Source organism: Saimiri boliviensis, chromosome 20 (assembly GCF_048565385.1).
Source record: "Saimiri boliviensis isolate mSaiBol1 chromosome 20, mSaiBol1.pri, whole genome shotgun sequence".
Lineage (NCBI taxonomy): Eukaryota > Metazoa > Chordata > Mammalia > Primates > Cebidae > Saimiri > Saimiri boliviensis.
Window position 1 is genome coordinate 2,186,326 of NC_133468.1, and position 14,255 is coordinate 2,200,580.

General features: G+C 40.5%; 1 protein-coding gene across 1 annotated transcript; it reads right to left on the reverse strand.

The window, feature by feature from the left end:
- Positions 1–265: 265 nt before the first annotated feature.
- LOC141582434 (pre-mRNA-processing factor 40 homolog A-like) lies at positions 266–3,330 on the reverse strand. The gene is given in 3 exon segments (XM_074390336.1): positions 266–778; positions 781–2,954; positions 3,140–3,330. Coding segments are annotated over 3 exon segments (2,760 nt in total). The 5' UTR covers positions 3,307–3,330; the 3' UTR covers positions 266–359.
- Positions 3,331–14,255: the final 10,925 nt, after the last annotated feature.

Sequence of the window (14,255 nt, forward strand, 5' to 3'; positions counted from 1 at the left end):
TTATATCTTCAAAATCCAGCTTCTATAAAGTAAATCAAATCACCTCATGACTTAGATTTTAGAACAAAGTAGAGACATCTGCAGTTATCAGTAAATTGCCACCTTTAATCCATCCTACAGTGCCCTGTGAAAGGGTCACAGAAAGACAGTTATGACTGTATGAAAATATGATTCTTGATACAGAATCTAAGTTATTTTCAATTTCCTTTGCTTTTATAAAGTCCATGATAACAATACTTAAATGCACTTTTTTTCCTGTGATACAATTAAAACCCAGTGTTATTTCTGTTGAACTTAAAATATAGTCCCTGGTCTGAATTAGACTTTAAATCATACTGTAAACATATATTTGGTATAATTTATTGATCATCATCCAGTTGCTCTAAAAGTGTTCTTCTGCACTTTTCCAATTCCCCTTCACTCAGTTCACTGCCAGAAGTATCCCAATTACCAGAATCCTTTCCAGTCTTTTTCTTAGGCGATTTGTGTTTTGATTCTGATCTTTGTCTAGTTCTGTCTTTTTCACTTTCCCAATCTTTTTCTTTTTTATCCTTCTCTCGCTCAGCATCGTATTCTGGAGAGTCAGATTTATGTCTCTTTTTCTTACTTTACTTCTTATGCTTTTTTGACTTTTTATAACTTCTCTCAGACTCTGCACTAGAAGAATGTTCTGAAGCAGAACGAGACTCTGATTGTTGTCTTTTTTTCTTTGAATGGCTATCATCATCATCTGAATCTGACCCCGATCGAGAGCGGGAACGTTCCCTATGATGTTTTTAGATTTCTTAGAATGTTTCTTGTTCTTTGAATGATGATGCTGACATTCATGCTCAAGCACATGCATAAAATCTTTAAATATTCGCTTTCTTTCAGATTCTAGAGTTATGTCCTCAAATGCTGGCTCTTTTACAAATCTCTCACGGATATCTTCCCAGACAGCATCCAATTCTATTGGAGGAGCAGCTTGTTTTAACATACTCTTAAATGCAGATTCTTTTCGTTTCATCTTCCGAGCCTCCTCTTTTTCTCTTTCACGTTCACGGGCTTCTGCCTTTTCGAGTAAACTATTGAAAGCCAATTTGATATTTCCAGCATCTAATGTAGTTGATCTTTTAGTTGAACTAATTATTGCCACAAAATCTTCAAAAGTGGTATTTACTTCAACTACAAATCCTTTATCCTTTAGAATGTCTTTTATTATCTTCTTCTCATCATGATAACGTGCTTTAAGATCCTCAACATAAAACTTGAAAAGATCAAGTGCAGTTGATCCTAATGAAAAAACAGGCTGACCAAGCATATTAGTGATTCTAATGTCAGAACTAATAGTTGGATACAATTCCATCCAAGATGACATAGAATGTAGTTGTCCATGTTCATGTAATTCATCTAAAAATATCTGGAAGGATTCCCGATTTTTTTGCTGTCATCTCCTTTCTCTCAGCAAACTCTTCTGTTTTTCTTCTTCTTCTTCCTTTTCTAAAGCCCGAATGTGTTCTTCAAAGCAAATTAATGCATCTTCTTTGTCCATGTTTTGTAACTCCTCATCTTCTGCAAAAGTTGGATTATCCATCAGATACTGCTGGGCTTCAGACCAAGTGGTAGAGTATGTTACATTAGCCATGTTGCCAAGTATGTTTTTTAAGGCTTCCCAGTTTCTCTTTCACAATTGCTTTGCTTGTTCCTTTTCCTTTTTTGAAAGAAAGAACAAAACATCTTCATAGATTTCAAGATGATCACGTTCTGATATTGCATTCCAAACTTCCATCTCTCCAAACATTTGCTCTGCTTTTTTTTATCTAGTTGTGGAAGTCATTTTCTCATGATTTTCAAGAAAACGCTGAAAGGTCTCTTTAGCCTCTTTGTACTTTGATCTTGCTTCTTCTTTTTCTTCTTTTTCTGTTTGGACTTTATAGGTATTAAAGGCTTGCTTTTTTTCACTTAACTTTGCCAAAGCACTGTACCGTGGATCATTAATAATCATTTTCATAGCTTGCTCCCATGAAGCATTCGATGGTACCCGCTTTTCTTTCAATAATTCTTTAAAGGCTTGCTTTGCCTCCTCCTTTGTATTCCAAGTATATGTTTTCTTTGCTGGTTGGCTCTCCTCCTCTTCTTTTTTGGGAGTAAAATCAGCTATAGTTTCTTGCTTCGATGTTTCTTCTCCAGTATTACTGGATACTTCCACACTTTGATCCTGAATAGCAGGGGTACTAGTAAGTTGTGCTTGTTCCTCAGTTGAAATAGTTACTGTATTCTCATTATCTACAACAGTAGCAACAATGGAAGTAACTTCTGGCTCAGGAAAAACTGGAACAGTTCCACTGACAGTATTAGAAGTAGAAGTGGAAGCATTAGCATTGGCCGCAGCAGCAGCAGCTGCTGCTGCAGCTGCAGCTGCAACAACAGCAGCTGCTGCTTCTGCAGCAGCCATGGTGCTCATTGTCGTTGGAATTTCTGTTGTAGGGACTGGGGCTGTTGACGTTGTCGTGCACTCTTCTTGTTTACTGCTTTCTTCAGTTTTGATCATTGCATGCAGGTTTGATTTTGTAATAAGACTTCCAGCAACAACGGTATTCTGGTATCCTTCGAGATCCTCAAGTTCTTTAGGTTTGGCCCAGCGAGATTCTTCTGTTTGAGAATTGTAATAGTAAGGCTTTTCAGAATCTGATTTGTATTCCTTCCAGGGGCATTTAGATAAGAGTTGCTCAGCAGGTGTTTTAAGATCATCTGGTTTCTCCCAGGTAGACTGTTTGGTTTCAGTGTTGTAGTAGTAAGTCCTTCCATCAGGTGATTTATGTTCGGTCCACATAGATTTTGCACCAGATGCTGTACCTGCTGCTACATCCATACTATTTACTCCTGGCGGTAAGGCAGGCTGCATGTAAGCTGGACACATATGAGACATCATCATTCCAGGCATTACTGACGACATCATTCCAGGCATCTTCTCCCTCAGAGATCTCTGTAAATTCTGGAGGTGAAGACTAGTTAATCCTGTTTTACCTGACAAACTAATCTGCAAGTCCTAAATTAAATACAGCCGAATATCCTTGATTGGCCCAATGGAAACAGAAGGCCCCAGAAAAGAGAGAAGCATCTGGCAGTAGCAAATTGTTTTATTTTATCTTTTTGTCACATTGGTGGCCCTCCCACAGAGGGCATCATCTGAGGCATCATTCCCTGAGGGACAGGAGGAATATTTGCTCTCTGATTCATAGGGTGCATTCCCATCGGGGCATAATGCATGCCAGGGTGCCCCATCATGAGGCCTCCACGCTCAGCTCCCGTCCCTGGCCTCATCATCGGGCTCAGACTGCTCCGCAGGCGACCACTGCTGCTACCGGGTCTTCTGTGTTTTAAAGGCTTTCTTACTTCTAACTCTTATATGCCATTATAGGGCTAGAATTGACTGTTTCTACATTCTCCAAAGAAAGGGTTTCTGAACTGCTGCAAATACACATCAGTTTAACTCTGTACATTGAATGCACACATTGACAACCATTCTGCTATATAGCTCCGTTTTTGTTTTAGAGCCAGATATTTCACATTGCAACTGGAACTCCCTTTCACTCTGGAATGTCCCAACGCAGCTTTAGGAAGAAACGTGTTTCTACCTCGCTGAATCTAAACACAGATGCAATTTCCTAAAGGGAACCAACACACATCACATCAGTTTGTAAGAAGCGGGTCTTCTGTGTTTTAAACGCATACTTACTGCTAACACTTATATGCCAGTATAGCGTTCGAAATGACTGATTCTACATTCTCCAATTAAAGTGTTTCTGAATTGCTGCAAACACAGGTCAGTTTAACTCTCTAAACTGAATACACTCATTGACAAACATTCTGCTAGATTGCTCCATTTTTGTTTTAGAGCTAGATATTTCACATTGCAGCCTGAACTCACTTTCACTCTGGAATGTCCAAACGCAGCTTTTGGAAGAATCGTGTTTCTAACTCGCTGAATCTAAGCATAGTTGCAACTTCCTAAAAGGAAACAACACACAGCAGATCAGTTTGTAAGAAGCCGGTCTTCTGTGCTTTAAAGGCATTCTTATTGCTAACTCCTATATGCCACTATAGGGCTGGAAATGACTGTTTCTACATTCTCCAAAGAAAGGGTTTCTGAACTGCTGCAAACACACGTCAGTTTAACTGTGTAAGTTGAAAGGACACATTGACAACCATTCTGCTAGAAAGCTCCGTTTTTGTTTTAGAGCCAGATATTTCACATTGCAGCCTGAACTCACTTTCACTCTGGAATGCCCAAACGCAGCTTTTAGAAGAAACGTGTTAGTAACTCGCTGAATCTAAACATAGACGCAACTTCCTAAAATGAAACAAGAGTCATCGGATCAGTTTGTAAGAACCGGGTCTTCTGTGTTTTAAAGGCATTCTTACTGCTAACTCTTATAGGCCACTATACGGCTGGAAATGACTGTTTCTACATTCTCCAAAGAATGGGTTTCGGAACTGCTGCGAACACATGTCAGTTTAACTCTTTAAGTTGAATATACACATTGACAACCATTCTGCTCGATATCGCCTTTTTTGTTTTAGGGCCAGATATTTCACATTACAGCCTGAAATCCCTTTCACTCTGGAAAGTCCAAACGCAGCTTTTGGAATAAACGTGTTTCTAACTCGCTGAAACTAAACATAGATGCAACTTCCTAAAAGGAACCAACACAAAGCAGATCAGTTTGTAAGAAGCAGGTCTTCTGTGTTTTAAAGGCATTCTTACTGCTAACTCTTATATGCCACTATAGGGCTGGAAATGACTGTTTTTACATTCTCCAAAGAAAGGGTTTCTGAACTGCTGCAAACACACTTCAGTTTAACTCTGTAAGTTGAATGCACACACTGACAACCATTCTGCTAGATAGCTCCGCTTTTGTTTTAGAGCCAGATATTTCACATTAGAGCCTGGACTCCCTTTCACTCTGGAATGTCCAAACGCAGCTTTTGGAAGAAACGTGTTTCTAACTCGCTGAACCTAAACATAGTTGCAACTTCCTAAAAGGAAAAAACACACAGCAGATCAGTTTGTAAGAAGCGGGTCTTCTGTGTTTTAAAGGTATTCTTACCTCTAACTCTTAAATGCCATTATAGGGCTGGAAATGACTGTTTCTACACTCTCCAACGAAAGGGTTTCTGAACTGCTGCAAACACACATCATTTTAACTCAGTAGGTTGAATGTACGCATTGAAAACCATTCTGCTATATAGCTCTGTTTTTGTTTTAGAGCCAGATATTTCACATTGCAACCTGAAATCCCCTTCACTCTGGAATGTCCAAACGCAGCTTTTGGAAGAAACTTGTTTCTACCTTGCTGAATCTAAACACAGATGCAAATTCCTTGACATAACCAGCACACATCACATCAGTTTGTAAGAAGCAGGTCTTCTGTGTTTTAAGCGCATTCTTACTGCTAACTCTTATATGCCACTAAAGCGTTGGAAATGACTGTTTCTACATCCTCCAATTAAAGGGTTTCTGAACTTCTGCGAATACACATCAGTTTCACTCTGTAAAGTAAATACATTCATTGACAAACATTCTGCTAGATGGCTCCATTTTTGTTTTAGAGCTAGATATTTCACATTGCAGCCTGAACTCCCTTTCACTCTGGAATGTCCAAACACGGCTTTTGGAAGAAAGGTGTTTCTAACTCGCTGAAACTAAACATAGATGCAACTTCCTAAAAGGAATCAACACAGAGCAGATCAGTTTGTAGGAAGCGGGTCTTCTGTGTTTTCAAGGCATTCATACTGCTAACTCTTATATGCCACTATAGGGTTCAAAATGACTGTTTCTATATTCTTTTAAAAAGGGTTTCTGAACTGTTGCAAAGACACGTCAGTTTCACTCTGTAAGTTGAATGCACACATTGACAACCATTCTGCTAGAGAGCTCCATTTTTGCTTTGGAGCCAGATATTTCACATTACAGCCTGAACTCCCTTTCACTCTGGAATGCCCAAATGCAGCTTTTGGAAGAAACTTGTTAGTAACTCGCTGAATCTAAACATAGATGCAACTTCCTAAAAGGAACCAACACACAGCAGATCAGTTTGTAAGAAGCAGGTCTTCTGTGATTTCAAGGCATTCTTACTACTAACTCTAATATGCCACCAAATGGCTGGAAAAGACTGTTTTTAAATCCTCTAAAGAAAGGGTTTCTGAACTGCTACAAAAACATATCATTTTAACTCGGTAGATTGAATGCACACACTGACAACCATTCTGCTAGATAGCTCCGCTTTTGTTTTAGAGCCAGATATTTCACATTACAGCCTGAACTCCCTTTCAGTCTGGAATGTCCAAACGCCGCTTTTGGAAGAAACGTGTTTCTACCTCGCTGAATCTAAACATAGTTGCAACTTCCTAAAACGAAACAACACACAGCAGATCAGTTTGTAAGAAGGGGGTCTTCTGTGTTATAAAGGCATTCTTACTGCTAACTCTTATATGCCACTATAGGGCTGGAAATGACTGTTTCTACATTCGCCAAAGAATGGGTTTCGGAACTGCTGCTAACACACGTCAGTTTAACTCTTTAAGTTGAATATACACATTGACAACCATTCTGCTAGATATCTGCTTTTTTGTTTTAGAGCCAGATATTTCACGTTACAGCCTGAACTCCCTTTCACTCTGGAAAGTCCAAACGCAGCTTTTGGAAGAAAAGTGTTTCTAACTCGCTGAAACTAAACATAGATGCAACTTCCTAAAAGGAACCAACACACAGCAGATCAGTTTGTAAGAAGCGGGTCTTCTGTGTTTTCAAGGCATTCTTACTGCTAACTCTTTTATGCCACTATAGGACTGGAAATGACTGTTTCTACATTCTCTAAAGAAAGGGTTTCTGAACTGCTTCAAACACACATCATTTTAACTCTGTAAATTGAATGCACACACTGACAACCATTCTGCTAGATAGCTCCGCCTTTGTTTTAGAGCCAGATATTTCACATTACAGCCTGAACTCCCTTTCACTCTGGGAGGTCCAAACGCAGCTTTTGGAAGAAAGGTGTTTCTAACTCGCTGAATCTAAACATAGTTGCAACTTCCTAAAAGGAAACAACACACAACATATCAGTTTGTAAGAAGCGGGTCTTCTGCCTTTTAAAGGCTTTCTTACTACTAATTCTTATATGCCATTATAGGGCTGGAAATGACTGTTTCTACATTCTCCAAAGAAAGGGTTTCTGAACTGCTGCAAACACACATCATTTTAACTCTGTAGGTTGAATACACACATTGACAACCATTCTGCTATATAGCTCCATTTTTGTTTTAGAGCTAGATATTTCACATTGCAGCCTGAAACTTTCACTCTGGAATGTCCAAACGCAGCTTTTTGAAGAAACGCGTTTCTAACTCGCTGAATCTAAACATACTTGCAACTTCCTAAAAGGAAGCAACACACAGCAGATCAGTTTCTAAGAAGCGGGTCTTTTCTGTTTTGAAGGCATTCTGACTGCGAACCCTTATATGCCACTATAAGGCTATAATTGACTGCTTCTACATTCTCCAAATAACGGGTTTCTGAACTGCTGCAAACAGACATCAGTTCAAATTTGTAGGTTTAATGCACACATCGACAAACATTCTGCTAGATAGCTCCGTTTTGGATTTAGATCCAGATATTTCTCATTACAGCCGGTATTCCCATCCACTCAGGAATGTCCAAACGCAGCTTGTAGAAGAAACGAGTTTCTAAATCGCTGAATCTAAGCATAGATGCAACTTTCTAAAAGGACCCAACACACAGCAGATCAGTTTGTCAGAAGCTGGTCTGCCGTGCTTTAAACACATTCTTAGTGCTGACTCTTATATGCCACTATAGGGCTGGAAATGACTGTTTCTACATTCTCCAAGGAAAGGGTTTCTGAACTGCTGGAAACAAACATCAGTTTAAATCTGTAAGTTTAATGCACACATCGGCAACCATTCTGCTAGATAGCTCCTTTTTTTTTTAGCACCAGATATTTCTCATTACAGCCTATACTCCCATCCACTCTGCAATGTCAAAACGCAGCTTTTAGAAGAAATGTGTTTATAGCCCCCTGAATCTAAACATAGTTGCAACTTCCTAAAAGGAACCAACACTCAGTAGATCGGTTTGTAAGAAGCGAGTCTTCTGTGTTTTAAAGGCATTCTTACCGTTAACTCTAATATGCCACTAAAGGACTGTAAATGACAGCTTCTACATTCTACAAAGAAAGGGTTTCTGAACTTCTGAAATACAAATCAGTTTAACTCTGTAAGTTGAATGCACACATTGACAAGCATTCTGCTGGATAGCTCCGTTTTTATTTTAGAGTCAGATATTTCTCTTTACATCCTGTACTCCCATCCACTCTAGAATATCCAAACCTAGCTTTTAGAAGAAATGTTTTTCTATCTGGCAGAATCTAAACATAGTTGCAACTTCCTAAAAGGAACCAACACACAGCGGATCAGTTTGTAAGTAGGGGTCTTCTGTGTTTTAAACGCATTCTTACTGCAAACTCTTATATGCCACTCTAGGGCTGGAAATGACTGTTTCTACATTCTCCAAAGAATGGGTTTTTGAACTGCTTAAATACAAATCAGTTTAACTCTGTAATTTAAATGCACACATTGACAACCATTCTGCTGGATAACTTTGTTTTTGTTTTAGAGCCAGAGACTTCTCATTACAGCCTGTACTCCCATCCAGTCTCAAATGTCGAAATGCAGCTTTTAGAAGAAACGTGTTTCTAACTCACCGAATCTAAATACAGATGCAACCACCTAAAAGAACCAACGCATAGCAGATCAGTTTGTAAGAACCCTGTCTTCTGTGTTTTAAACGCATTCTTACTGCTAACTCTGATAAGCCATTATAGGGCTGGAAATGACTGTTTCTACATTCTCCAAAGAAATGGTTTCTGAACTGCTGCAAACACCCATCAGTTTAACTCTGTAAGTTGAATGCACACATTGACCACCATTCTGCTAGATAGCTCCGTTTTGGTTTTAGAGCCAGGTATTTCTCATAACAGCCTGTATTCCCATCCACTCTGGAATGTCCAAACGCAGCCGTTGGAAGAAACATGTTTCTAACTCGCAGAATCTAAACATAGATGCAACTTCCTAAAAGGAACCAATGCAAAGCAAATCGGTTTTTAAGAAGCAGGTCTTCTGTGTTTTAAACGCATTCTTACTGCTAACTCTTATATACACACTATAGGGCTATCATTGACTCTTTCTACATTCTGCAAATAACGGATTTCTGAACTGCTGCAAACACACATCAGTTCAAATTTGTAGGTTTAATGCACACATCGACAACCATTCTGCTAGATAGCTCCGTTTTGCTTTTAGAGCCAGATATTTCTCATTACAGCCAGTATTCCCATCCACTCAGGAATGTTGAAACGCAGCTTGTAGAGGAAACGTGTTTTGGAGAATGCTGGGAAGATGGCCACCTAAGAACAGCTAAGGATTTCATCTCCCAGTAAAAGTGCAGAGGGTGAGTGGACGCCGCATTTCCAGACGAACTCTTATTGCCCACAGACCAGGAGATACCCAGGCAGAGGGGTCGCCAGCCTCGCAGTCCCAGCCGGTGTGGCTGTTTTGGCCCCCGTGGGGCTGATTCCGCCCGCGCGGCTGCTGTGACCACTCCCTGTTGCTGTGGTTCTCTGTACAAAAGCCACTGGTCTGGGAGCCCTCTTAGCTGGCGAGCAGAGCCCCGAGACGGCAGAGTTGCCCATTCATCTGAAATAGCGAGCCAGGCCAGGAGATTCCTAGGCAAAAAATCCGCCAGGAGACAGCGCCGCAGTTCGAGCCGACTCCGTGAGTCACAGCACCGGAGATCCCGGCGCCTTTTCAACAAGCGACCAGAACGCAGGGTCGTTCAACTTAAAAGAAAAGACTCTGAGTCAGGGAGCCAGGTGATCAGGCTCGGTTAGTCCCACCCCTCCACCCCCAACAACAACGAAAACAAAAACAGTAATTGGAAACCCTCTGGGTTGAGCCCTTCAAACCAAGCACAGCTGAACCAGGAGGGTCCGGCTGGGTGTGTGAGGGGCTTCCGCCATTACTGAGACGCTCCACCGCTACGGAGGCAGGCTGCCTTTGCTGAGGCAACCCACCATTGCCGAGGCAACCTGTCACAACAGAGAGAGTCCGCCATAACAGAGGCGGGGCCACCATTGCTCAGTTCTAACTACTCCCATATAAAAAGGACCACAGGGAAGAGCTCAGGGCAGCTGGGCGGAGTCCACAGCAGCTCAGCAAAGCCCCTGCGGGCAGGCAGTGACTAGGCCTGCTGCTAGCTGGTCGGGTCCGACCTGAAAGAAAAATCAAAAAAGGCAGTAGTGGAAGGGAAACTCATAAAGCACCAACTCCCTGGGACAGAGACAGACAACAGGTGGATAAACCCACAAAAATGGGAGGAAACCCACGCAAAAAGGATGAAAACTCCCGAAACTGGAACACCTTTCCTCCTAAAAGGGATCACAACTCCTCACCAGCAAGTGAACAAGACTGGATGGACAAGGAGGGTGATGAAATGACAGAATCAGACTTCAGAAGGTGGGTAGTAAGAAACTACGGTGAGCTAAGAGAACATGTTCTAACCGAACGCAAAGAAAATAGGAACCTTGGAAAAAGATTGGACGAACTGTTGACGAGATTGGACAGCATAGAGAGGAGTATAAGTGAATTGATGGAGCTGAAAAACGCAACACGAGAACTTCGTGAAGCATGCACAAACTTCAACAGCCGAATTGACCAAGCAGAAGAAAGGATATCAGAGGTCGAAGACCAACTCAATGAAATAAAAAGAGAAGGCAAGAACAGAGAAAAAAGCACAAAAAGGAATGAACAAAATCTTCAAGAAATGTGGGACTATGTGAAAAGACCTAATCTACGTCTGATAGGTGTACCTGAATGTGATGAAGAGAATGAATCCAAGCTGGAAAATACTCTTCAGGATATTATCCAGGAAAACTTCCCCAACCTAGCAAGGCAGACCAATATTCAAATCCAGGAAATACAGAGAACACCACAAAGATATTCCTCAAGAAGAGCAAGCCCAAGGCACATAATCGTCAGATTCACCAGGGTTGAAATGAAAGAGAAAATGCTAAGGGCAGCCAGAGAGAAAGGTCAGGTTACCCACAAAGGGAAGCCCATTAGACTCACAGCAGATCTCTCAGCAGAAACCCTACAAGCCAGAACAGATTGGGGGCCAATATTCAACATCCTTAAAGAAAAGAACTTTCAACCCAGAATCTCCTATCTAGCCAAACTAAGCTTCATAAGTGAAGGAAAAATAAAATCCTTTGTGAACAAGCAAGCACTCAGAGATTTCATCACCATCAAACCTGCTCTACAAGAACTCCTGAAAGAGGCTCTACACACATAAAGGAACAACGAGTACCAGCCACTCCAAAAACACACCAAATGGTAAAAGAGCATCAACACAATCAAGAAGCTGCATCAACTAATCAACAAAACAGCCAGGTAGCATCAAAATGACAGTATCAAATTCACACATAACAATACTATCCCTAAATATCAATGGACTAAATGCCCCAATCAAAAGACACAGACTGGCAAATTGGATAAAAAGCCAAAATCCAACAGTGTGCTGTATCCAGGAAACCCATCTTACATGCAAGGATACACAAAGGCTCAAAATAAAGGGATGGAGGAAGATCTACCAAGCAAATGGAGAGAGTAGCAATTCTCATCTCTGATAAAATAGACTTTAAAGCAACAAAGATCAAAGGAGACAAAGAAGGACATTACATAATGGTAAAAGGATCACTGCAACAAGAAGAGCTAACGATCCTAAATATATACACACCCAATACAGGAGCACCCAGAAACATAAGGCAAGTTCTTAATGACTTACAAAGAGACTTAGACTCCCACACAATAATAGTGGGAGACTTTAACACCCCATTGTCAATATTAGATCAACCTGACAGAAAATCAACAAGGATATCCAGGACCTGAATACAGACCTGGAACAAGCAAACCTAATAGACCTTTACAGAACACTCCACCCCAAATCCACAGATTATACATTCTTCTCAGCACCACATCACACCTACTCTAAAATTGACCACATAATTGGCAATAAATCACTCCTCAGCAAATGCAAAAGAACAGAAATCATAACAAACAGTCTCTCAGACCACAGTGCAATCAAAATAGAACTCAGAATGCAGAAACTAACTCAGAACTGCACAGCTTCATGGAAACTGAACAACTTGCTCTTGAATGTTGACTGGATAAACAATGAAATGAAGGCAGAAATAAAGATGTTCTTCGAAACCAATGAGAACGAAGACACAACATACCAGAATGTCTGGGACACATTTAAAGCAGTCTCTAGAGGAAAATATATAGCAAGAGTGCCCACAAGAGAAGAAAGGAGAGATCTAAAATTGACACCCTATCAAAAAAATGGGAAGAGCTAGAGGAGCAAGATCCAAAAACCTCAAAACCTAGCAGAAGACAGAAAATAACTAAGATCAGAGCAGAACTGAAAGAAACAGAGACACAAAAAACTCTTCAAAAAATCAATAAATCCAGGAGCTGGTTTTTTGAAAAGATCAACGAAATAGACAGACTACTATCCAGATTAATAAAAAAGAAAAGGGAGAATAACCAAATTGACGCAATAAAAAACGATAAAGGGGATATCACCACAGATTCCACAGAAATTCAAATCATCATCAGAGATTATTACAAACAACTCTATGCACATAAACTAGTAAACCTGGAAGAAATGGATAAATTCCTGGACACCGGCATCCTCCCAAGCCTAAACCTGGAAGAAGCCAAAACCCTGAATAGACCAATAACTTGGTCTGAAGTCGAGGCAGCAATAAAGAGCCTACCACCCAAAGAAAGCCCAGGTCCAGATGGGTTCACAGCTGAATTCTACCAGACATACAAAGAGGAGCTGATACCATTCCTTCTGAAACTATTCCAGACAATCCAAAAAGAGGGAATCCTTCCCAAATCATTTTACGAGACCAACATCATCCTGATACCAAAACCCGGCAGAGACTCAACAAGAAAAGAAAATTTCAGGCCAATATCCATGATGAACATAGATGCAAAAATCTTCAATAAAATACTGGCAAATCGATTGTAACAGCATATCAAAAAGCTCATCCACCATGATCAAGTAGGATTCATCCCGGGGATGCAAGGCTGGTTCAACATACGCAAGTCCATAAACGTAATTCACCACATAAACAGAACCAAAGACAAAAACCACATGATTATCTCAACTGATGCAGAGAAGGCTTTCGACAAAATTCAACAACGCTTTATGCTAAAAACCCTCAATAAACTAGGTATTGACGGAACGTATCTCAAAACAATAAAAGCTATTTACGACAAACCAACAGCCAATATCATACTGAATGGGCAAAAACTGGAAGCATTCCCTTTGAAATCTGGCACTAGACAAGGATGCCCTCTCTCACCACTCCTATTCAATACAGTACTGGAAGTTCTAGCCAGAGCAATCAGGCAAGAAAAAGAAATAAAGGGTATCCAAATTGGAAAGGAGGAAATCAAATTGTCTCTATTTGCAGATGACATGATTGTATATCTGGAAGACCCCATCATCTCAGCCCAAAATCTCCTGAAACTGATAAACAACTTCAGCAAAGTCTCAGGATACAAAATCAACGTGCAAAAATCACAAGCATTCCTATACACCAGTAATAGACTTCAAGAGAGCCAAATCAAGAACGAACTGCCATTCACAATTGCTACAAAGAGAATAAAGTACCTAGGAATACAACTAGCAAGGATCGTAAAGGACCTCTTCAAGGAGAACTACAAGCCATTGCAAAATGAAATAAGAGAGGATACAAACAGATGGAGAAACATTCCAGGTTCATGGTTAGGAAGAATCAACATCATGAAAATGGCCATACTGCCCAAAGAAATTTACAGATTCAACGCTATTCCCATCAAGCTACCAATGACCTTCCTCACAGAACTGGAAAAAAACACCTTAAACTTCATATGGAACCAAAAGAGAGCCCGCATAGCCAAGTCAATTCTAAGCAAAAAGAACAAAGCAGGAGGCATCACACTACCGGACTTCAAACTATACTACAAGGCTACAGTAATCAAAACAGCATGGTACTGGTACCAAAACAGAGATATAGACCAATGGAACAGAACAGAGGCCTCAGAGGAAATACAACATACCCACAACCATCTGATCTTCGACAAACCTG